Raw genomic sequence first — 23,593 nt, 5'->3', positions numbered from 1 at the left:
TCTGTGTCCTCGAGCAGCAAAACAAAGTACTTGATAAGACTAAATTAATTACTTTACATATTACTTACTTAATAATGTAAAATTTTTGCAAAAAAAAAGTGTTGAGGCATATGAACAAAAGAATTTGCTTCTGGTTAGAAGACCACTGTACTTGATTGTTAATCTTTTTTTTTATATTAAAAATAAAATAAATTCAGATCCACTCTGTTCACAATGGCTCTTTACCACAAACCTTTTCTTTAGAAGAAGTGATGACCTGTGAAATATGAGCCGGTGTATGTAGTTTGAGATGGTTGAGGTTTCTCACTGTCTCCCATTCACATGCCACAAATTCTGTGCAACCGATACTGTTTGACCTTGGCAATTCCCACGAAAATATTTCTCAAACTATACAGGATCTAAGTTGGTCTCAACCAATCGGGGCGAAAGATATTTTTCAGAAATTATGCAAAGAATGACCCAACGTGCCGAAGTTGGAGGAAATTCCATGAGTGCTGACTGAGCTATGTCATGTAACTACGTGACATAAAGTACCACAGAGTGATCTTCTTCCTGTTTGTGCGTCAGCAGAGGCTTACTGAGGTAAAATGTCACGTGAGATTAGACGCTTAATGGCTGCGGCTGTTGAGAAACAGAACTTTGTGTGTTATGTCTGTTGGTTGAGCCTCTATTTCAGTCTCTTTCTATATTAACTGTAGTCCACCATGGGGTCCATGTTCACATACTAAAAGAGAACAACAAAGCAGCTGGTGGGTGACCTTCCACTCTCTCCAGTGAGCTCAGAGGAGGAGAGATACGACATAGGCTGGCGCAACTCTCATGGTGCTCAAATACGAACCTCTCCCAGCCAACAGCAGCTGCTTTGCACTATTTTGGTCTTAGGATCACTGCAGAAATCCTCCAGACAAGGAACAGTTTTCACACTCAAGGGGGAAGGACTGCTCTAAAGTAAAACATACCTGTAAGCCTAGACAGACGGCATGGAAGTAATGGGAGCCCCCTGTCTGATCTCTTCTCTGTCTAATAATTTTCTGCATTAAACTGTGTAATCATTTCAAAACTCTTCTTTGTCTAATAATAGGTTATTAGACATTATTTGCACTGGGTGTTGGTCAATGAAATAGGAAAAAAAACATGTCAGGACATACTTCAAGACTTTGCAAAGTCACCTTTATATAAGTTCTATATATAAGTTCCAAAAAAAATTTATATATATCTATATATACGTTTCAATATCATTAAGGTGTGTGGGACAGTTCATATCAAAACATTCATCAACATTTTACCATGTTCAACCTTTAAAATGAAAACAATACATTCAAACAAATAAAAAAATGTGAAGATTACAATGACAGATTAAAGCCATTTTAAATGCCGTATTTAACCTTTCCATGCTGTTGCAGGTCATTTCTACCCTTTTTTTGCTTTAATACAAGATTTACTGCAACTTTTTAGCTTAAAACTTCTTGACAGCTTTGATAGGGAAACAGCATGAAAGAGTTAAATCAAATACTGTTTTACATGAAAACATCTTAAATACTAGCTGTTGTTGTTTTTTTTTGTTAGAAAAATTCAGTGCCAATTGTAACATTTCTTGGTATAGAGATGCTTCGAAACAAAATGACAAAAAATTTCATGAGGAACTTTTAATTATATCTAATATGGTCAGGATGGAATATAAACAGAAACAGAAAACAAAACAGAAAAACAGCCATTTACATAGCCAATAAGAGTAAATCAAAGAAGTTTCCCCCACCACCACCACCAAAAAAAAATAAAAATTCTTTAAAAATAAGTCTGTTCTACATTTGAAGATTAATCTCTCTTGTCAAATGACAAGCCATCATCCATTCTGATGCTCTTCTCTTCCCTCCTCCTTCCCTTTCACATACTCTCGCAGTCTGACAAAACCTCTGTAAAAACAGTCACCCTGTTACTGACGAAATTCATGCTTCACACGACACATACAGCCCCACATCCATAGCCGGGCAAATACACCATGCAAGCAGGATGTTCGAAACAATCAGCAAAAGATGCGGTGCTGTAATTTTAGTCAAGGCCATTTAGTGTCCAACTGTTGACTAAATATATTCTGACTTTGTATATAAAATAGATCTATTTATATGTATACACTTGTCATTTAAATACTGGTGCAAATGCACCATGCGCACAATAACTGCAACCACACCTCATGCACCACCAGACCAAAATAATGGAGAATAACAGCAGATTTCCACAAAATTCCTAATTAAGACAGCATTTCAAAAATCACATTTTCTGAGGTAAACTATAACACTGTTACAAATTCTTTAAAGGCAACCATCTCTACATTCGCATTTATAACCAGTGGGTCAATGGGGGGGGGGGGGGGTTAGAGGGCACAGTCTCAGGCCATGAAGATTAAAGGTGCAAATTGTCACAATTAGTAATTTCTCAAAAAATAAAAGCCATGCATTATAGCCTACAGTAAGTAGTACAATGTCAAACATACTGCCTATATCTTTTAAAAGAAAACACATACACAATTTTACAATAATACCTTAAATAAATATATATATGTTTTTTTTTTAAATCAAACCACACACTATACTCTATTATTTTTTTTCTTCTAAAAAAAGCCATCTTAAAAATAAATAATATTAGATTTAAATTTTTTCTCCATAGGACATGTTAAATCTTACAGTTAAAACTGTAGCGTGCTTTAATTTTTATGTTTGGTTTTACAAGGGACTAGAGATATTATCGTCATCCTTAGCTACAGGTGCAGAAATAAATAACACAACAGAAAGAAAAAAAAAAGTCAAGACAAAGTCGTTAAACCAGTACCATGCACAGGCATGTCATGGATGAATCTCCTAAAACAGGAGCAGGAGATGTTAGACAAGGCTGTAGAGATGGGTAATGGAATAAGACTGGCAAGTGACCCTTTCAAAATGTGCATGGTGTTTCGAACCAAGCAGAAAGCGGACACTGGTACACACTCCTGCTGCCCAAACACACTGGCAACCCACTGCACATCTCCCCTTTAAAACGTCAGTTGGTAAAATAGTAAGGCAGCTGTTCACTTCCGTCAACTAAAAGTGCATCTCCGAACATATCCAGTTAAGTCCCCCATCCCACCCCTCCCCATAGCAGCGGGGTGGACATGCACTTGACTGGGTACGGCTTGGATCAGCAGATTCTTTTTCTTTCCCAACGACTGCTTGGTTCAGCTTTCAGAGCCCAAGCGAGTCACAAATCATCGCCAGAGGAACTGGGTTGGCTCAGGCCGAATGGTCCGGGTTTCGTCTTTCTCCCATGATTTGCTCTAATTCCAGTCGTCCAGTCCTTTGCCTGTGTCTGAGTCTGACTTGTGCCATTTTGTTTTAAAGGCCATTGACGCAACTGCAGAGAATTAGGGCTTATGCCGCTAGATTTCATGAGCTCACTGAAGGGTCGAAACAGTTAGAGGGTAAGTAATTATGTTGAATAACATTCAGGCACAGCTGCAATTACATGGCAAAAGTAAGGCAGACTACATTAGTTGGAGACTGACATGGGGCAAAGATCAGGGCCTATGGCAACCTGCAAAATCCTCCATCTGAGTACAAGTCTTACCTGAGTTTAATGTTCCGTCAAGTGAGGAAATGGACAAAAATAATTGCCAGTCCAATATTTATCAGCATCACTAGTATGACCAATATTGAGTTGGGACCCTGAAGAACCAGCGAAAGAGACAAAGCTGGAGATTAGCAATTGGATGTCGTGACAATCAAAATGACACCAGCTCTCATAATGCAACTGAAAATACTAGGCACGCACCAATATTAAAATTTGCATTTTAATACCGAAAAGCCGATAATTATTTTCAAGTTATGGCCAATACTAAAATTCTATAATGTTGTGTTTAAATATAAAGAAAATTTTTTTTTTTAAAGTAGATACTAAAAATTTAAAACCACCATTTATATAAGCATGCATGATATATTGATACCATATCGTTTATTTTCCAGAATTAGAAATTTTCAAATTTATTAGTATCAACCAATATTGGAAATTTACTATTTAAATTACATTTGCCGTCATGTAACAATCATTAAATCAAAAACAATCAAATAAAAAACACTAATCATTTAAAACACTATTAAATGTATACTTCAGAAATCTCAAAATATGGTATGTTGTGATGCCTAAAATCAAGTGTAGCATTTAAAATGATTGCTTTTATTTTAGTTTTATAGTAAAGAAACTATGCGTTCAGATGGAGCGGCATTTACTACACAGAGCCGTAGTTCACTGACAAGCTACACAAAATCGCGTTCATAATCGGCAATGAATCGCCTGCGATTTTGAACACAATTTTGCGTAGCTTGTCAGTGAACTACGGCTCTGTGTAGTAAATGCCGATCCATCTGAACGCACGTGCTGGAGATTTACTACTAATCACAGGAGCGCCTTTACTGACGAGATGCGCATTAAAATCGCATTCGATTTTTTGCACAGACCTAATAATGCATCTGTGAAAAATAGCATTTTTAATATATTGTAAAAACACAGTCATATTAAATATTATATTGATAGTGATAAACAGCCAAAAATAGTCATTTTAATGATATATGTCATGCATGTTGCAGCTACTTACTGACTCCTCCTCAACAATGTCAGTAGTCATTTCCATGCTGGCTTTCTTAGTTTCTGCTAGGCTTTTTGGCTTCAATGATTCCTGTTTCTTCAGTTTGGGTTCGGGTTTGCTCTCTTTGGCCATTACTGGTTTGGGGGTCGGTGCGCGGTGCTGCTTTGCAGGTGGGGGCATCCGGGTGTGAGCAGCTGACGTTCCATGGTGTTCTTCGTCCTCCGGATCATCAGGGTGCATCATCACCTCCGCCTTCACATAGTATCCGTGATACTGGGTGTGCAGCTCACCATTCCCAGGGCTGGAGGCATTGGCCACCAGCGCCGGCGGCTTGGAGGGTTTGGCTACGGGTACTACCTCCTGTTTTACTTCCTGTTTGTCTGATATCCTGGAAGTAGCCTTGGTGACACCTGCTGCCAGGCTTTCGGCAGCAGGAGGCTTGTTTTCTTTAATGGCTTTTGGGGTACTTCTGTTAAAGAAGGGCTTTTTCTTGCTGAGGGGGGGTGAGGGGGGTGGGGTAGGCCCGGGGCTTTGGGAAGGGGTCTGGGTTGGGGTCGTGCCTTTGCGATAAAAGTGCGGACTTCCTGAAGGCGATTTCTCTTTCTTTTCTTCTGGTACTTCTTTAATCTCGATGGGCTCAGTGGAAAACCTCTGCTTGGTATAGTCAGGGCCTTAAAAAGGTATAAAAAAAAGAGTCAGAATTAGCTTTATATTTTATTTATAATATTTTATATTAATATTAAATATTGTAAAATATCGTGACATTTTATATTTGTAGCATTTTATATAAATATAACATTTTATATTTTATTACATTTTATACAGTCTGATCCTTAAAAAATGTAAAAAAAGATCAAATGATTACTGTCTGACAAAAAGACCTTGATACATCTAAATGTGGCTCAAACACGTAATACTCAGAAACAAAACATCTCAAGAGTGCTGCTTGTGAATATCAAGCTCAGAATAAACTGACAGCACAACAGATGCAATTTCACGTTTTCATTCTCAGTCTGTTAGTGTTTATGCAGGGACGGACATTAAGAATTTAGCCACTTGCTTTATGATTCAAGTCTGAGCTTCCAGTCATTCTCCAGATTCTCCAGACCACAGATATCGCCACAGTGGCCTCACAGCTGACACAGATGGGCTTTCTAGAACTTGCACTGGACCGTGTCCAGGCCCAAACTGCAAATAATTCACACTGTTTATCAGCCTTTTTACAAAGCTAAAGTTAGGAACAGCTCATCTGCAGAGAGTCTTGACAACAAACACTCTTGTATTTTTATTTTTAGTTCCATTTCTAATAATACTATTTAGAATATTCCATAAACCTTTCATATGATTTTTTATTATATTGTAATATTTTATTATAACATTCCTTCATACACATTCTCATAATATTAATACATTTATTATTATTCTTTTTTATATTTATTTTTTGCTTATGGGGTACGATACTTAATAAATTGCCTATACTGTACAGTGTGTTTTTCCTTTTTGCAGGCATTTAATAAACCTTTAGTAATCCATGGACTATTTATTTGCTTTTGTTTATTATTATTATATTGTTTTACAGGACAGATTTTGTCATACAGTGATGTAAAAATCTTTAGGATTCCATTATATGCTTTAACAATTTCATCTTCATTAAAATTATGTATATACTATTATACATTTCATATACTTTATTTATTACCTGGAGATGACTTGACAAACACAGATAAACCATATATTGTAGCAATCGTATGTTTAATGTCTTCATGTTTCCAAACATTTCTGTTTTTTTGTGAAAACAACTGTTTTCATACAGCGATAGTGGACGCTTTTGTCCATTTTAGGAATTTCCTCTTACGACTTTCTGCGTGAGAGCGCCCTCCGGCTTCGAGTATGAATGAAACACACACTGCATGGAGTGTTTAGCGCTCCGCGATGTTCATCTAGCCTTGTTCCGGGTTCGAATAAAACATCAGATCATGCACAGACTATCCTGTCTCTTTGAATTTAAATATATATTTATTCACACCAGCTCTTGAAAACCTCTATGCGAACACACTTGCTCGAAAAAAGTGTGGGGGATGAATTTACGTGATATCAAAAGTGGGGGGGGGGTAATACTATTTTTGCAAAAGTGTTTATACTATTAATGCAAAAGTAACTGCATTAATAGTATAAACACTGGTTATTTTTATTCCAATTCCCAAGATGTGATTTATGCAACAAGATTTGGTAAGACTATTTTGAATACAATGGAATAAAACCTTACTAGTCCAGGGCAATATTTACATACAACATGTGCTTATTCAATTCTGAATAATGCCCTGCACCTAACAGACAACAGATTTATCCTAAAAAATATATAAAAAAATTGGTATGCTACTCGTGCTGGTAGGCCTGTTAAACATTTGATTTCGTTCAGAAAAATGCAGGTATTTCAAAAGTTTAAGGCTCTGATTGTTATAATTCACAAACAGCTACCACAGTTGTGGGGATTCAGCGATATGATTCTTTGGACCCACCCAACCTTTCATAGTGGACTAATTTTTTCCCCTAAACAACAGCTTTAATCCCACTGTGACTATCTGCTGTCAGAACTGGCTGGTGTACAATTAACTGACAATTGAATCTAAGCTGCTGCTAATGTAAAAGACAATTATTTCTATATTATTTATTTACATTAATTATATATCACATATTATTTATTTATATGAATTATTTAAAATACTTCAGGAAGCAACAAAGATTTTGAACAAGACATAGTAATCCACAGCGTGTAAAATATATTTACATTTATAAGCAAGACATCAGTGGCCAGCCATGCAGACCTGCGATTGAGTTGGGGGTGGGGATTTAAGGATTCCACTTCAAGTGTTTAGGAATTATCCCGAAACCATTTGGTAATGTATGGTCAAATGCCAAAGGCTTTTTGGCTTTAACAAGGCTTTATATGAGCAGAAAGAGGTTGAAGAAACTGTGGTCTCACTGAATTGAGGTTAATGTGATATTATAAATCATACATATATATGCCGCGTGACATTCACCAACTTGTTTCATGTTGGTAATCAACCCTCTACGGACACCTTTGAATCGGGCAATTGAACCGCCATTGGCTAGTACATTTTTTTGTTCATTATAATATGATAATCAAGTATTGTTTAATAATAGAAGTTTAGTCATTAGAATTAAAACTTGGTAAATATGTATGAATGCAAATTAGTCATTTAAACTGAACTTAGGACTGGTGGTGGTGCTTTTTTTGTGGTCATTGTGGGGAGGGGGGGAAACAAACAATAATACTGATAAGATAATAATAATATATGAATTCTACTAATAGGAATAATATAAAACGCACCAAGGATTAACAAGCTGCTGGATTCATGAATATTAATCAGGGTTGCGTTCAGCCCCGACAAAAACGGTGCAAAACATTTTTTAAACGGAAACGGTGATGCGTTGAACACTCTGTTCTGATGTCGCAAGGGTTGCAGAGAAGGCCATTCTTTGTGTTCTTTTTGAAGAATTTTCGGAGCCTGATGAATTTATTTGGATGTTAATTACATTGTGCTAGCTGTCTCTGTAATACCGCGTGGTTTATATACATGCTGCTGCTGGTTGGGCTGACATGTTTGACACACCCACCAAACAAGAGAAAACGCATCTCAAACCCCGTTGCACACCGTTTCCAGGAAACATGTCGTTCAAACCGGAAACCGTAGCAAAACGGTGCACCTCGGTTTGAGCTTGAACTTGCCCCAGGTTGTGTGCGTTCCCTAGAACTGATTTGCTGATTTGCGCATTAGTTCCGCCCACTACCGGAGAACCCGACAGTTCTTAAAAGCTGAAGAATTCCAATGGTATTTTGACATTTTGACAGGAAAATACAACAAAGAATATCGTTTACATGTAGCGCATCAATTCTGCATGTTATATAAGTCTCTCTCTCTCTCTCTCTCTCTCTCTCTCTCTCTCTCTCTCTCTCTCTCTGCGTGTGTGAGAGAAAGCGACGGTGAGTCGTGCGCCTTCACACTACAGTTTACGTTATGCCAAATACACAAACACAGGTGCGCTGCGCATCCATTGAGATGAAATGAAAAATATCACAAATCGCTTGACAGAGAATGAAACTGAATCGCTCAAGAGTGTTTGGCGAGTGAAAATATATCTGTGCTAAACATATACTTAGCCTCCAACTCACACACTGGCGTGTAAAATCTGAGAATTTATTAGCCATTGGCTAATATTAGACATCATTTAGTCGCCCAGAGTGAAGATTTAGTCGCATATGCGAGTGATTTACTCACAATGTAGAGGTTTGGTAATGCTAATGTATTAGTTAGGATAATGAAATGAAATGTTACATAATAAAATATACAGTCTGCCACACAGATTTACAAATCATGACCCTGATGGTTTTTTAAAATAATTTGCAGGAATTAAAATCGGTCAGAGCTGGGCTCAGAGAAGCAGTAGGTAATTTATGCAAATGGTATTCCTCCCCTTCACAACTCATTTGCAATTGCATCTGCTCTCTTTGCCTTTGCTTGACAGGGAGGCAAAAAAGAGACACTTGACCCAGACACAAAGACAAGGACACAAAGGGAGCAATTAGGGAGAGGCAAAAGGGCGTAGAAAGCATATGCGTATGCATGACAGAAAAGCGAATGTGCACGTGGATGGTGGGATACCTGGTTGATAGAAGTTGGGGGACAGTTCTCTGGCCACTGATCTGGCGATATCAGAGTCCTGGCTGGCAGACAGGGCCGCCTGGTCAGCTGCCTCTGCTTTGGCCCTGGCGTGTGCGGTTCTATGTCAAGCAAAGAGACAAAGCTGGAGTCAGACAGCATGCATGATAAGATATGGGAGGAGGATACATCATTTTAACATTGCTCCTGGCACTATCAGCCACCAACACTGCAGTGGCTGCAAGTCCACAGTGCTGCTCACAACAAGCACACAATGATGCTTTCATTAACAGAAGCTAAGAAACAAGTTACTATGCTGTGTACTGTTTTCATTTTCCTATTCACAAAAATCTAATAGTGCTAAAAATAGAGCAAAATGTTGTTTTTAGTCTTTAGTAAATTGTTCTCTGTCAATTTACAATCATCTATGGCTGAGTGATATAGCAATAAACATTAAATAAATACATACATACATACATACATAGAAAGAAAGAAAGAAAGTAAGAAAGTTTGATATACACTACCATTCAATACATACATACATACATACATACATACATACATACATACATACATACATACATACATACATACATACATACATACATACATACATACATACATACATACATACATACATACATACATAGAAAGAAAGAAAGAAAGTAAGAAAGTTTGATATACACTACCATTCAAGTCTGGTGTCCGTAAGATGTCTCTCTCCTTTTTTCTTTTATTTTTTTGCCTCAGCAAGGATGCATTCAGTTAATCAAAAGCGTCAGTAAAGACATAATGTGATAATCTACAAAATATGTATATTTCAAATAAATGCTGTTTTAGCATGTGTTAACTATTGAACTATTATTACTATTTTACTGTTGAACTTTCTATTAAAAAATATATATATCATGGTTTCCACAAAAAATAAAGTAGCAACACTGTTTTGAACATTGATAATAATGTTCCTAAGAAAGTTTGATATACACTACCATTCAAAAGTCTGGTGTCCGTAAGATGTCTCTCTCCTTTTTTCTTTTATTTTTTTGCCTCAGCAAGGATGCATTCAGTTAATCAAAAGCGTCAGTAAAGACATAATGTGATAATCTACAAAATATGTATATTTCAAATAAATGCTGTTTTAGCATGTGTTAACTATTGAACTATTATTACTATTTTACTGTTGAACTTTCTATTAAAAAATATATATATCATGGTTTCCACAAAAAATAAAGTAGCAACACTGTTTTGAACATTGATAATAATGTTCACCAAATGTTTCTTGAGGAACAAATCTTCATATTATAGTAATGGCTGGTGAAAATTCTGCTTTGACATCACAAAAATTAACTACACTTTAAAATGAAATAGAACCCAGTTATTTTAAATTGTAATAATTTAGTTTTAATAACTTTTAATAATGTTTTTTCAGATATATATTTTATATCACATTATATATATCAGTCTTAATGCTCTAGTACCCCCCAAAAAATAAAAAAAAATAACTTAAAATAATTTTTAGGAAACTTTAAGAGCATTAAAAATCATTGAAATATTCACAAAGACTTATGCCAACTCCGAAACCACTGCAAATATATAAATATTTAATATACAGCAAACAACTCCATATTTAATCCATAAAACTTTTAAATTTAACTTAGTATTTTATATCAGCCCAACAAGGCCTTAAAGGTGACATATCATGAAAATCTGACTTTTCCAGGTTTTAAGTGCTATAATCAGGTCCCAGGTGCATCTACTAACCAAGGAAACGTGAAAAAGATTAACCCAGTAACTTTGTTTTGGTAAGCCTTTTCCTGCAAGCGTCTGAGAAAACGAGCGCGTCTGATTTCGCTCCCTTGGTGACGTGGCAAAGGGATCTCATTATAATATCACCGCCCCTTAATCTGTAAGTTTCCACCCACTGTGCCGTCATTTTGATTTTGCAAGCGACAACGGTGTACCAGCTCTAATGCCACGGCGAAAGTTTGAGCAAAACTTTTCAGTCTTTGGCTGCACAGACGAGCACAGAACACTATTTAGAGTCCCAGCCTCAGAGGAGACAAGACAGAAGTGGATTTATTGATTTATTTACTGTATATTGCTGCCGCCACACAGATCTAAAATAAACATGTAATTTATTTCCCAGCGGTTTACCTTCACAGACATAACTGACTGTTTTTGTAACTTGTGTGTTTTTAAGTAAACTTGTGTGTGAATGAGAACTTAGTTTAGTACTCACATGCTGTGACAGCCGCTTTCTGTCCGTGTGCTTCAGATGTGTGCGCTCAGAAAACCATATATCAGGTACGAGTCGTAATGGCACAGCTCTATTCTGGAAAATGGGGCGGGGAGCAGCAGCTCATTTGCATAAAAAAAACAGGCAGGAAAAACAGCGTGTTTCTGCTTCCACTCAAAATAGGCATTTTTAAAATGATATAATAAATTATATGTGGAGTATTTTGAGCTGAAACTTCACAGACACATTCTGGGGACAGACTTATATTACATATTGTAAAAAGGGGCATAATATGTCTCCTTTAAATAACCAATTGGATGAACACTTTTTAAGATGATGTTCACATGGATTAGTGAGTAAAGAGGGAGTTCTGTATACATGTATGTTACAGTATAAGTTATACAGTGTAACTTCATATATTTAAAAACAGATACGGTTTTACATTTAACAATTAATACAGTGTGAACATTTTTGTAGGTTTACTCCTATCAGTAAAACTACACTGTTCTCCTTTTAGCCAGTGGCCTTCTTAATAAAATTCCCATCACATATGCAGAGTAAAATATGAATATCAGTGCTTTCTCCTCCCTCATTATTTGTTAAACATTTAACCATTTCTTTTTTTTATCCTCTTTGCACAGGGCCATGTAGTCTTACTATGAATGAAGTCATAAGTGTTAGCCGGCTGTCATGAAACATTCCAGACAAAGTATCTTTCGAAGTCCATCTACATTACAACTGTTATGCTAAGCTTGCTTAACTGTGGGGAGGAGCGTTGTATTCATCACATTCTAAGAAGAGCTTGCGAATAAATGAAATTGAATCTAAAGCTCTGTTTGAATGAATTAAACTAGCTTTCTCTTTTCCTTCTAAAAAACAAACCTCAAGTAATAAGATCTGCACTGTATATACTTAGTACAGTATAATTGTGATATATAGCACTGGTCCTCTGCTGAGAATTGCAATAATCGTGATAAATGAAACCTTAAGTAGGAGGAAGATATACTGTAAGCTTGATTTAGAGAGTCATGTCATGATGTGATTGCACTAACACAAATACTGAGTGTCTGGTGTTTGGGATTGATGCTTTATTATGGTTCAGTCCAAACCAGCCTAGCACAGATCAGCTCCTGGGGAGATCCATCTAGCTCACGGTAGCCACCACAGATCTAAATGAAACCAGTCACAAATGGGTCTCAAGAGCTAGCTTTAGATTGAACGGCATTGCTTTTACAGTTATACTACTGTTCAAAAGTTTGGGGCCAGGATAAGTTTTTTTTAAAATAATTTTATTCAACAGGGATGCATTAAATTGATCAAAAGCAACAGTAAAGAATTTTACATTGATGATAAGAAATGTTTCTTGAGGTTTAAATCAGAATATTAGAATGATTTCTGAAAGATCATGTGACACTGAAGACTGGAGTAATGATGCTGAAAATTCAGCTTTGCCACTACAGAAATCAATAGCATTTTAAAATATATTAAAATAGAAAACAGTTCTATTAAATTGTAATAATATTTCACAATATTACTGTATTTTTGATCATATATATGAACATAAGAGACTTCCTTCAAAAACATTCAAACAACTTTCAGACTCCAAACTCTGCATTGTGAAATGATTCCTCTTAAAGGGATAGTTCACCCAAAAATGAAATCTGCAAAAGTTATTTGTTTTCTATAAAGAAGTGGTCAAAATTATCAGTGAAATTGTACTTCAGTCTGTTCATAACATAAAACTACCGTATGACCTCAGAATACTTGGAATACACAAATTAAACAGACTATTTTTATGGTGATTTTTGTGTTGCACCGGGGGGAAAAAAACAGCATATGGGTTTGAAATAACATGAAGGTGAGTGAAAAATGCTATTTTTGAGTGAACTGTCCCTGACTCTGAATGCAATAAACATTAAAAGATATATATACAGCTGATTAGAATGTCAAACACACAAGGCATATGTAATATTAACAATATTAAGAGAGCATCTACGTACTACTTGTCAACCAAGTAATAAGCAGCACCTTCCCTAGGCGTTAATGGACCTAATGTGATATTCTTTGGAGTCTGAGCCAAAGAACATCTCCTAGGCGACAGATGGAGCACTTGCAGAAATTCTGAGGGTTTTAATTTGGCAGTGTGTCCTCACATTCGCCCACTCTATCACACACAAGAGCTCAGATGAAGATGTGAAGAGGAGCACATCCTCCCCGCTTGAGCCTATAGCAACTCAACATGTGTCTTGATTCTGATCTGTCCTGTTAGCCTTTACATATACACATTTCTGTCTGTATTCTTATGCTGCTAGTTTATATGATGTTTTCAGACTACATTGATAATTAAAATAAACATTCTAGGGCTGCAAATCATTAAGCATATTTAAGCATGTTTAATCTAATAATTTTGCTTTAGTTTAATTCAGTGCAAATTCCATATTTATCAAACTGGAATAAAACACAGCAGTGAAATAGGAAATCTGCGATATGTGTAAAGCATTTTTTTTGCCGTGGCCTGCAGTCCGCTAATGGACTGTTTGCATTTCCATGTCTATGAATTACAGCATTTGACTGGTGCGTGATATTTCACTTCAATTATAACATTTTGACCTTGACAGCCTAAAACACATAAAATGGACAGGAATAATACAAAAAAAAAAGGGATGAACCTAAAATATAATTCAGGGACAAATAAGTCAAATAAAAGTAAGTATGCCTATGGAAACTTGTTAGCATCAAATTATTTTGCAATCAACAAATCACTACAAAAAGCGGTGTATAAAGCAGATTGCAATAGAAGAAACAATCCTCTACATAAACTGTTGCTGAGGACAAACAGAATATTAAGAAAGATGGTTAATCTATTCATTAAAGCCTTGACCAGATCTAGAGAGTCGCAGGATACATAAATCTCTCATATGAAATCAACTTTTTACAAAGTCTTTTACAAAAAAAAAGAAAAAGATCTATGGTAAGAATTGTTTCCACCAAAATATCATAGTTTTTACAGTCTCCTCACCACTGTCATTAAAAAAGTATGAAATAAAATGACAAAGATATTCTTGTATAGAGATCCCATTTATAATTTACAATAATTGTAACAACTTTAACATTTTGGAAGGAATTATTATTGCCATGGTAAAAAGAAAGTCCGTGCCGAAAGGATAAACTCGCACACATACAAGTGGCTCTAAACCTGAGTGCTCTAACAGATGATAACAGGACGCGGACTGGCTACTGTATCAGTGACGGCTGCAAGACTATATTCTTGTCAGCGATTGAGAAGCCAACTCCTGCCTTGCCTTATTTAGTCAGGCTCAGTGCTGACACACAGTGCACACATGTGTGAGAGAGCACAGGCCTGAGAACCCTCTCTCTCTCTCTCTCTTTTCTAGACTCCTTCAAGTCAATCCAAAGCCTTCTCAGACTCTCCACACATTCCCTGAACCCTCACAGTGCTTATCACTTCTCTGCGTAACAATCTTCAAAGGCACTGAGAGATATTTAATTCATCCAGCAGCTCTGGGACATATTACTATTTCATTAGCTACATGGACTGTGCAAGCCTCATTATAAAAGATTTCATTAAAATTCATACTCTTTTAGCTATCAGAAAGAAGCACATGGTAATGAATGAACAGGACAAGGACATGGTTTTTGTACCGAAAAAAAGAAGAAGTAAATAACTGCATTAATAGAGCAAAGGAAAATGTTCAAGTTAGGGCTTCTTAAGTAAAAAGCCCTAAATACATAAACCTGCACATGAAAAACACAATAACGAAACACTAAATAAAATAATAGTTCAACCCCCAAAATGAACACTGTGCCATTATTTAATCACTACAGGTGCATCTCAATAAATTAGAATGTCGTGGAAAAGTTCATTTATTTCAGTAATTCAACTCAAATTGTGAAACTCGTGTATTAAATAAATTCAATGCACACAGACTGAAGTAGTTTAAGTCTTTGGTTCTTTTAATTGTGATGATTTTGGCTCACATTTAACAAAAACCCACCAATTCACTATCTCAACAAATTAGAATACTTCATAAGACCAATAAAAAAAAATTTTTTTGTGAATTGTTGGCCTTCTGGAAAGTATGTTCATTTACTGTACATGTACTCAATACTTGGTAGGGGCTCCTTTAATTACTGCCTCAATTCGGCGTGGCATGGAGGTGATCAGTTTGTGGCACTGCTGAGGTGCTATGGAAGCCCAGGTTTCTTTGACAGTGGCCTTCAGCTCATCTGCATTTTTTGGTCTCTTGTTTCTCATTTTCCTCTCGACAATACCCCATAGATTCTCTATGGGGTTCAGGTCTGGTGAGTTTGCTGACCAGACAAGCACACCAACACCATGGTCATTTAACCAACTTTTTCCAAAGACTTAAACTACTTCAGTCTGTGTGCATTGAAGTTATTTAATACACTAGTTTCACAATTTGAGTTGAAATACTGAAATAAATGAACTTTTCCACAACATTCTAATTTATTGAGATGCACCTGTATTTACATTTCACTTGACTTTCTTTCGTAGAACACAAAAGCAAGAATAACGGAGTAAGGAGGTCACTCCTGAAATTACAAGGAATAAAGACTGGAGCTTTAAAGCTTTTAAAAGCTTAAAAGCATCACAAAAATGATTAAGATAAAGTTTTACAATAGCTTTGTTTGATGAACAGGCTGAAATTTAGCTAATTATTCACTGATAATCATCAGTGAGTTGTTAACCACTGAGATCAGATCAATGATTAAGTGAGCTGAAATCGAGAACCAGATCAGTCCGATTCATTAAACTGAATCATTGAGATCTGTTTTCTGAACAGAATAAACTGCTTGGTTAAAAATAATGATTCATTCACAAATATGATATCGCTACTGAACTCAGAAGAAAACAGCCAGGAAAGATTTTCAGCATGCAAGTCATATGGACCACTTTTATGATATTTTTATGTTTTTTTGCCATTTTGAAGCTTGACAGCATCAGTCCTCATTTACTCACATTGCAATGCATGGGCATTGTATATACATTCAAATTTTCGTATTCCACTGAAGTCATACAAGTTTGGAACAACTTGAAGTGAGTAAATGATGACATAAATTTCATTTTTGGGTGTACTGTCCCTTTAAGCATAATGTTGTCATCCTTACTAATCTCTGATGCATGTTGTGAGAGGAAGAAAGGTCTGAGGAACAAAAATTAATAACTACATGTGTCTCAAATTGAAGACATTAATACTAAACAAGTGAGAAATTTCTCCTACTTCAGAATCTGCTTCAACACCAGTACTTTATACCAGCACTAGCACTAGCCTATAGGCTCACATGTCCTTACATGAATCAGAGGTACCACTCAGCTCACACAACATTACTGAGTCCCTGTTTAACACACTCTGATCTTCACAACCTGCTTCAACTTGCAAAAATCGATTTGTGCCTTTAGCCAGCTGTGTTGATGAATTACAAGAGTAAAGAAATTAATGAGTGGGAAAATCTGTTGTTGTGTTTAGAAAACAATATCGAACATTTCCTCCACAATTCCATGTGTGATTTAATCGATAATTATGTGTTATAGATAACAGATATAAAAAGAAGAACTGATGGTAATTCATACCCGGAGGAATGAAGCAGCTTCGCCTTTGCAAATGCATTTGCCATTTGATTTACACATACCACCAACATTACACAAGTATCTCCTTTGAGCTATGCACATCTATTCTTAACCTCTCTTAGGAACATATAGGCCTTATAATTGTCGTAATGAGCAGTATTGCATAAAAGTATCACACAATTTCTCCTCTAAAAATGTTTAAATGATTATAAACATGACAACTGGCACCCCGACTCCTCTGTGACTTCATTCAGGACATCCTGTTGGCCCTACATTGATTATGTGATCAGTATGAGAGCTATGGCCGGGGGGCATGTGATGGCACTCATGCAAACAGACTATTCAATGGGGCTCTTCTGCACAATAGCTGTTTGCCTGGTCTCCTCCCTGCCATGTTTCACTCATTCGTATGAGGGGGAATGAGCAGCCTTCAACTCCTGTACAGCTGGGGATACAGCATGCAGGTGCTATGTTGGTTGGAGTAATGTAATTATTGTGAGCAATACTGTTGGTTAGATGAAGAAAACATATGTTTTATGTGCAAGTAAAGAAAGAAAGAGTTTAGAAAGACAGTGATATCAATCTTGTAGTAATTAGACCTTTAAGATGCAATTGATTGTGTGGTGTAGGATTGATCTGGAGGAAGTATTAACCTTGAGGTGGCAATTTCTACTTTTGTTCGGGCAATGGCAGACGCTCTTATGGCTCCTTCAACGGCACGGTCCACTTTCTGCTTCGTTTTGGTGTTCTTGAGGGGAATAAGCTGCTTCTTGATGCCACGCACCAAAACGTTATTTTTGTACTTCCCCTCTTCTTTCGTCCCATCAGGGAATATCGTGCACCCGTAGCCGTGGCGTTTGTTGTTTATCCACTCGCCTTCGTATTTCATCCCATTGGAGCGCTCGCTGACACCGAAACCATTCCGCTTGTCATTCTTCCACTCGCCCATGTACGACTCGGTGGTGGTGGCATCGACATTGTCCTCAGCCGGCATGTACTCGTCGGCCACTTCTCCATCGCCAAAACTAATGGTGGAGTTTGCGTCGCTAGAGCTGATACGGCTCATGGTGGCGTCACTTCGTGCTGAACTGCGCTTGCTGGATATGGAAGAACGGGAGTCTGACTTCCTCAGCTGCTTGAGGCTCCCGAACAGCGAACCCCGTCTGAAAAGGCCCTTTTTTTTGCCGGAGCCCACTTCGCTGTCGCTGTGAAAGTTCAGGACGAAGCCGCCCCGGGTGCCAGCGGGGCTGTCGGACATGTGGTCATGAAGTACGGAGCCGTTACTCTGCTCGCTGCGGAGGGAGGCCAGCGAGGTACGCAGCGGGGAGCGGATGACAGTGGCCATGCCGTAAGGCACGCTCTGACGTACGCCATAGCCGTGTCGCATGCCGCCCATCCACTGGCCCTGGTACGTACCTGGCAAAGGGATTAGAGAGACTTTAGTCTAGATATTGCATAACACATAATACAGGGATTATATAAAAAAAGAAAACACCATAGGAACTCTCCTGTCAGGGTGCTTTGATGTTTTTTAAGCAATGCTTAGAATTTTTTTTATTGAGGTGTTACAATATTTCCAAGCTAATTAGATTAAATGATGGATTCATTTAAATAATTAATATAAAAGGATTATTTAAATAATAATTTATTCATTATTATTTATATTTTATTTCTTAATTTTTTTGCATTCCATGAATACTAAAAACAGTATCAGTAATCAAACTTCTTAAATTATATCCTAATATATTTTATTCTATTAAAAGGCTGAATTTAACAATAAAGACAGTTTGCTGGATGGAAGCATCCACTTAGTAACAAATCACTTCAAAAACAATTTACCATCAGGAACCAAGATTATAATCTTCAAAACACAATACTGTTCACAAGTTTGGTGTCGGTAAGATTGTTTTTGAAAGAAGTCACTTATGCTCATCACGGCTGCATTTATTTGATTAAAAAAATACAATAAATCAGTAATATTGTGAAATATTATTACAATTTGAAGTAAGTGTTTTCTGTTTATAATATTTGAAAATGTAATTTATTCATGTAATGGAAAGGCCGAATATTCAGCAGCCATTACTCACATGATCCTTCAGAAATCATCTTTATATGCTTATTTGGTGCACAAGAAACATTTCTTATTATTATTACCAATGTTAAAACAGTTGTGCCGCTTAATATTTTTATGGATTCTTTGATGAATAGAAAGTTTAAAAGTACAGTATTTATTTGAAATAGAAATCTTTTGTAACACTGTAAATGTCTTTACTGTCACTGTTATTCATTATTTAATTTCTGTCAAAATAAACATATAAATAACTGACCCCAAACATTTGAACTGTTTTGTATGTCCTCACTATTCGATACAGATATAATATATATATTAGGGATGCACGATATATCGGCCACCATATCGGTATCGGCCCATATCGGCTCATTTTTTCTGTTATCGGTATCGGCCTGATAAGAAAATTTGGCCGATATCTTAAAGCCGATAAATAATGCATCAGCACCTTCAGATGCGCGCTGTTCGTTTGCAGCCTTTTGTGCAATTGTACATTGTAATATTGTGTTTATTTGATGTATATCTGATTTATCTCATATAGAATGCGTTTGGTTAAGTTAAAAGAGCGCTTCAGTTTACCGGTGATCATCTTTAGCTCAGCACACGCAGCTCAAACAGCAGTGCACAACATTAATAACTATGATTGGGAATGTCGTGTATATAACATTCTAATGAGAACATTATTATAATAAAACGTTGTGAATTCTTTGGGTTTAGTTGCCGTGTTTCAGCGCGTTGTTATGGGAAGAGCGCATCCACAACAGGATCACACATTCTGACTATAGCACGCAATAACTGCGTCACTTTGTACATATATATGTTGTAATATTATGTTTGTTGCATTAATATTAATCTCAGGATGCATTTCCTTGAGTTAAATAAGCTGCCAGCAAAACGCTTCAGTTTACCATGTTCATTCAGCTCTTCAGCTTCAGCACGTGCAGCTCAACGGCTGCTATTTAAAACAGTGGTATTAATTTGTTACTTTTTCAAAATCATTGATATATTATTAATAACAACAACCACTTGTATTTTTCTCTTATTTTCATCAACAATATGGTTTAGTAATTAAAATCATTTAATTATTGTCCGTGCAGAGGCTATTCCGTTTTATTGATCTGTGGCGCATTCATTTTGATTCTTTACATGTGTAATGATGTCCAATGACTTGTTTGCATTATTTATGCATAATTTTATTTATTTGTAAGACTTTTTTATGACTAAATTTGGTAATGGGAGAGTAAATATATTTTTAAAACGTACACCGTTCAAACTAGGCTGCTTATGTTGAAGTGTTTGGGATGTGGCTTTTAATGATGAGACCTTTTTTGTAATCAGGCTCTCAAAAAGTATATAACAATTTGGATATAGATTTATCGGCCAACATATCGGTTATCGGCTTTCAAAAATAAAGAATAATCGGTTATCGGTATCGGCCAAAATTTTCATATCGGTGCATCCCTAATATATATATATATAGTGCTGGTGCTATAGTCATAATCTAGGTGAAAAGTTTTTTAATCTGACCTTCAGTAAATATACAAAGTGTTGCATAAATAAAATGCATAAATAAAATAACACCAGATTATAACTAAATAAATTATTGTCAGGTTAGTAATATACAGGTGTAATCCTATCCGCATTATGACGCTGAGGTGACGAAGTGAACAGCTCTTCCTTCTATATCTCATATGCTGGCCTGTCAGACCTAACAGCTTCAACAGCAGAGCCAGCACTATTTTAAAACATGGAAGTAATCTGAGCCATTGTGAAGTTTGTGACTCCAGCCAACCAAAACTCTTATTTATTTACCTATTTATCCACTCATTCCTTATGATTCTGCATATGTCATTGTCTCTACAGCAGTAATGCTGAGAAGCTAATATTCCAATAATAGGTAAACAGGCAGAATAGAAGTGACTTGATATACAGAGTGCAAAAGAGCCTATTTTCAGGATTCTTTCCAGAAGAAGAAAGTGAGTTATGAGTACGCGGTAATGTGTGACCCTGCCTCATAAATTCGACAGTAGGTCCTTGCCAAATATCAATTTACTTCGGATTTAAATTTCTTCTTAAAAGACTTCATAATATATTACTACGCAATCTAAAAATAATTTGAATAGTGGTGCTGTTTAATCACTTTGTAGTTTAGTTAAATTTAATAAAAAAATCTTAATATAAGCTAATCAGTTTTGACTATATATCTTTCAGTATTTTAAATATCTATATATATATATATGTGTGTGTGTGTGTGTGTGTGTGCGTGCGTCCGTGTGAGTGAGTGCATATATACAGTATATAGACCTATATATAAAATATACAGTGTAAACATGTATTATGTTTAACAAGGCAATACATTATGGCTCCTATGTTGATTAGTTAATATAATTATTTTTAATTCATTTAAATTCACCTTGTGGCCTTTTATTTGACCACTGATACAAAAGTGCATTTGTATATTAACATTATATTAATTAATGATATATAGAGTATGCTTATAACCTGTAAAATATATAGGCACCAAAATGTCACTTTTAATGTGTGAAACATGGTCAGTGTATTTTAAAGTGATAGTTCACCCAAAATGTTAAATCCTGTCCTCCCTCATCCTTGAGTTTTCCAAACCTGTATGATATTTTTTCTTCTGTTGAACACAAAATAAGACATTTTTAAGAATGTTGATGGAAGCCATTGACTTCCATAGCATGAAAAAATACTATGGAAGCCAATACCATCAATTGTCTGGTTACCCCCATTACAGATATTTTCCCAAATTCTTCAAAATATCTTTTCAGCAGAAGAAAGAAATTTATACAGGTTTGGTTCGACATGAGGGTGAGTAAATAATGACATTCATTTTTGGGTGAACTATCCCCAAAGTGTACACTGTACACTGTATAAACAAGTGAATTAAATTAACAGGTGGACAATACACCTTTTTAAATATCTCCATTTTACGATTTAACTTCCAACAAATGACAGCACAGAATTTTCATGTAGCACAAATATTTCTTGCAAAAGAAATAAGCAGAGACAAGAACTTGTCTTCTGGTCTACTAGTCTGCTAGAAGAGCTTTGATTTGACATGTTGCAGATGTAACTATTATTAGCCATGACCTCTGTGAGCAACTTCTTGCTGACCACTCCAGTTATATACCATGCATCAACTCAACTGCATGGACAAACTGCTTCATAAATCTGTAGCCAATTATTTAGGGGCAAAATCTAGGCACTAGAAATAACTCAAGCACTACCAGACGCAATCTTGTTTCATCTTTCACAAAAATGGAAGAAAAAAAAGTATCCTCATATTATTCATAAGTGGCATTTGTATTATAGTGATTAGACATGATTTCACTCGGCAGCGGCATCACATACACGCAAGACTTTAAAGAACAGTAAATAGGTCAAGTGATGTTTAGCCGCACTCACCCCCATCTCCGTATGTCTCGACCCCATATCCATCTTGCAGTCCATTACTCCATGTGCCTTCATACCTGGCAGGTGTATTGAGACTCTGGCGAACCCCATACCGACCCTTAAATCCGTGACTCCACTCCCCGCGGTACAGCCACCTCCCCTTGGACTCCACGCCGAGCCCGTGCCGTTTCCCCTGCGCCCAGTAACCATTGTATGTATTTCCACTGGGCCAGGTGTACACCCCGACTACCTCAAACCCGTTGGACCAGGACCCGGAGTATTCGCCCTGGCCCTTGGGGCCAGTGCAGATGCCGTGTCCGTGGGCTTTTCCGTCCTCCCACCCACCGCAGAAAGTGCCGCCATCGTCGAAGTCGAACCGTCCGCCCGTCATTCAGATGAAGGGTTGAAATGAAAGTGTTTGCGTCTCGATGGTTGGTCGTATGTCGGATGCTCAACAACTACAACAATAAAAAAGGGGGAGGTAAATTTCAGACTGCAGACGCAGTGGTGTGATGCGGTGGTGTCTGGTGGAGATGGGTGAGCGCGCGCATCGGTGCGAGTGTCGGCGGTGACTGAGAGGGAGGATCGCGCACAGGCGCCGGAGCCGCAGCCGCTGTCACTGTCGCCGTTCCTGGCTTTTTTTTTTAAAGATCTTCTCCCCCCTGTTCGCTTCACAGGGAGGGAGAGAGAGAGGAGACAGGAGCCCAAAGCCGGGCGAGAGACACCCAGCTGATGACGTCAGTACTACAAGCCCGCCCTCGCGTTGTACCACATTCACGTGGTTTCACATTATGGGTGGGCGAACGATGTAAGTTTTAGTTTTTGATCATCAGAAATAGACAGATTTTGTTTCGCATAACCATATTTTCTAAATATCCTATTTCTAAATATTTTCTCAATTAATTCCCTTTGAATTGTATTCTATGTAATCTATTTGCCTATTTGATTTATTATTCCCTATATG

The 23,593-nt window shown here is 36.8% G+C and overlaps 1 protein-coding gene across 3 annotated transcripts; it reads right to left on the bottom strand.

Annotated features, from left to right (window-relative positions):
* Positions 1–1,416: 1,416 nt before the first annotated feature.
* On the bottom strand, positions 1,417–23,362 carry jph1b (junctophilin 1b). 3 transcript variants are annotated; one of them, XM_016232062.1, is made up of 6 exons: positions 22,642–23,362; positions 17,795–18,557; positions 9,298–9,416; positions 4,622–5,283; positions 3,598–3,695; positions 1,417–1,913 (listed from the first exon to the last, which is right to left on the bottom strand). In XM_016232062.1, the coding sequence occupies exons 1-5, from the start codon at positions 23,018–23,020 to the stop codon at positions 3,615–3,617; spliced, it is 2,004 nt and encodes a 667-aa protein (XP_016087548.1). In that variant the 5' UTR covers positions 23,021–23,362; the 3' UTR covers positions 1,417–1,913; positions 3,598–3,614. The 3 variants fall into 3 exon arrangements, with proteins under 3 accessions (XP_016087548.1, XP_016087549.1, XP_016087547.1); XM_016232063.1 differs by lacking the exon at positions 1,417–1,913 and adding an exon at positions 2,624–3,485; XM_016232061.1 differs by lacking the exon at positions 1,417–1,913 and adding an exon at positions 2,624–3,427.
* Between the last annotated feature and the right edge of the window lie 231 nt (positions 23,363–23,593).

Source organism: Sinocyclocheilus grahami, unplaced genomic scaffold, assembly GCF_001515645.1.
Source record: "Sinocyclocheilus grahami isolate Dianchi unplaced genomic scaffold, SAMN03320097.WGS_v1.1 scaffold406.1, whole genome shotgun sequence".
NCBI classification, from domain to species: domain Eukaryota; kingdom Metazoa; phylum Chordata; class Actinopteri; order Cypriniformes; family Cyprinidae; genus Sinocyclocheilus; species Sinocyclocheilus grahami.
The sequence above is the reverse complement of the archived record's forward strand: the minus strand, read 5'-3'. Positions and strand labels throughout refer to the sequence as shown.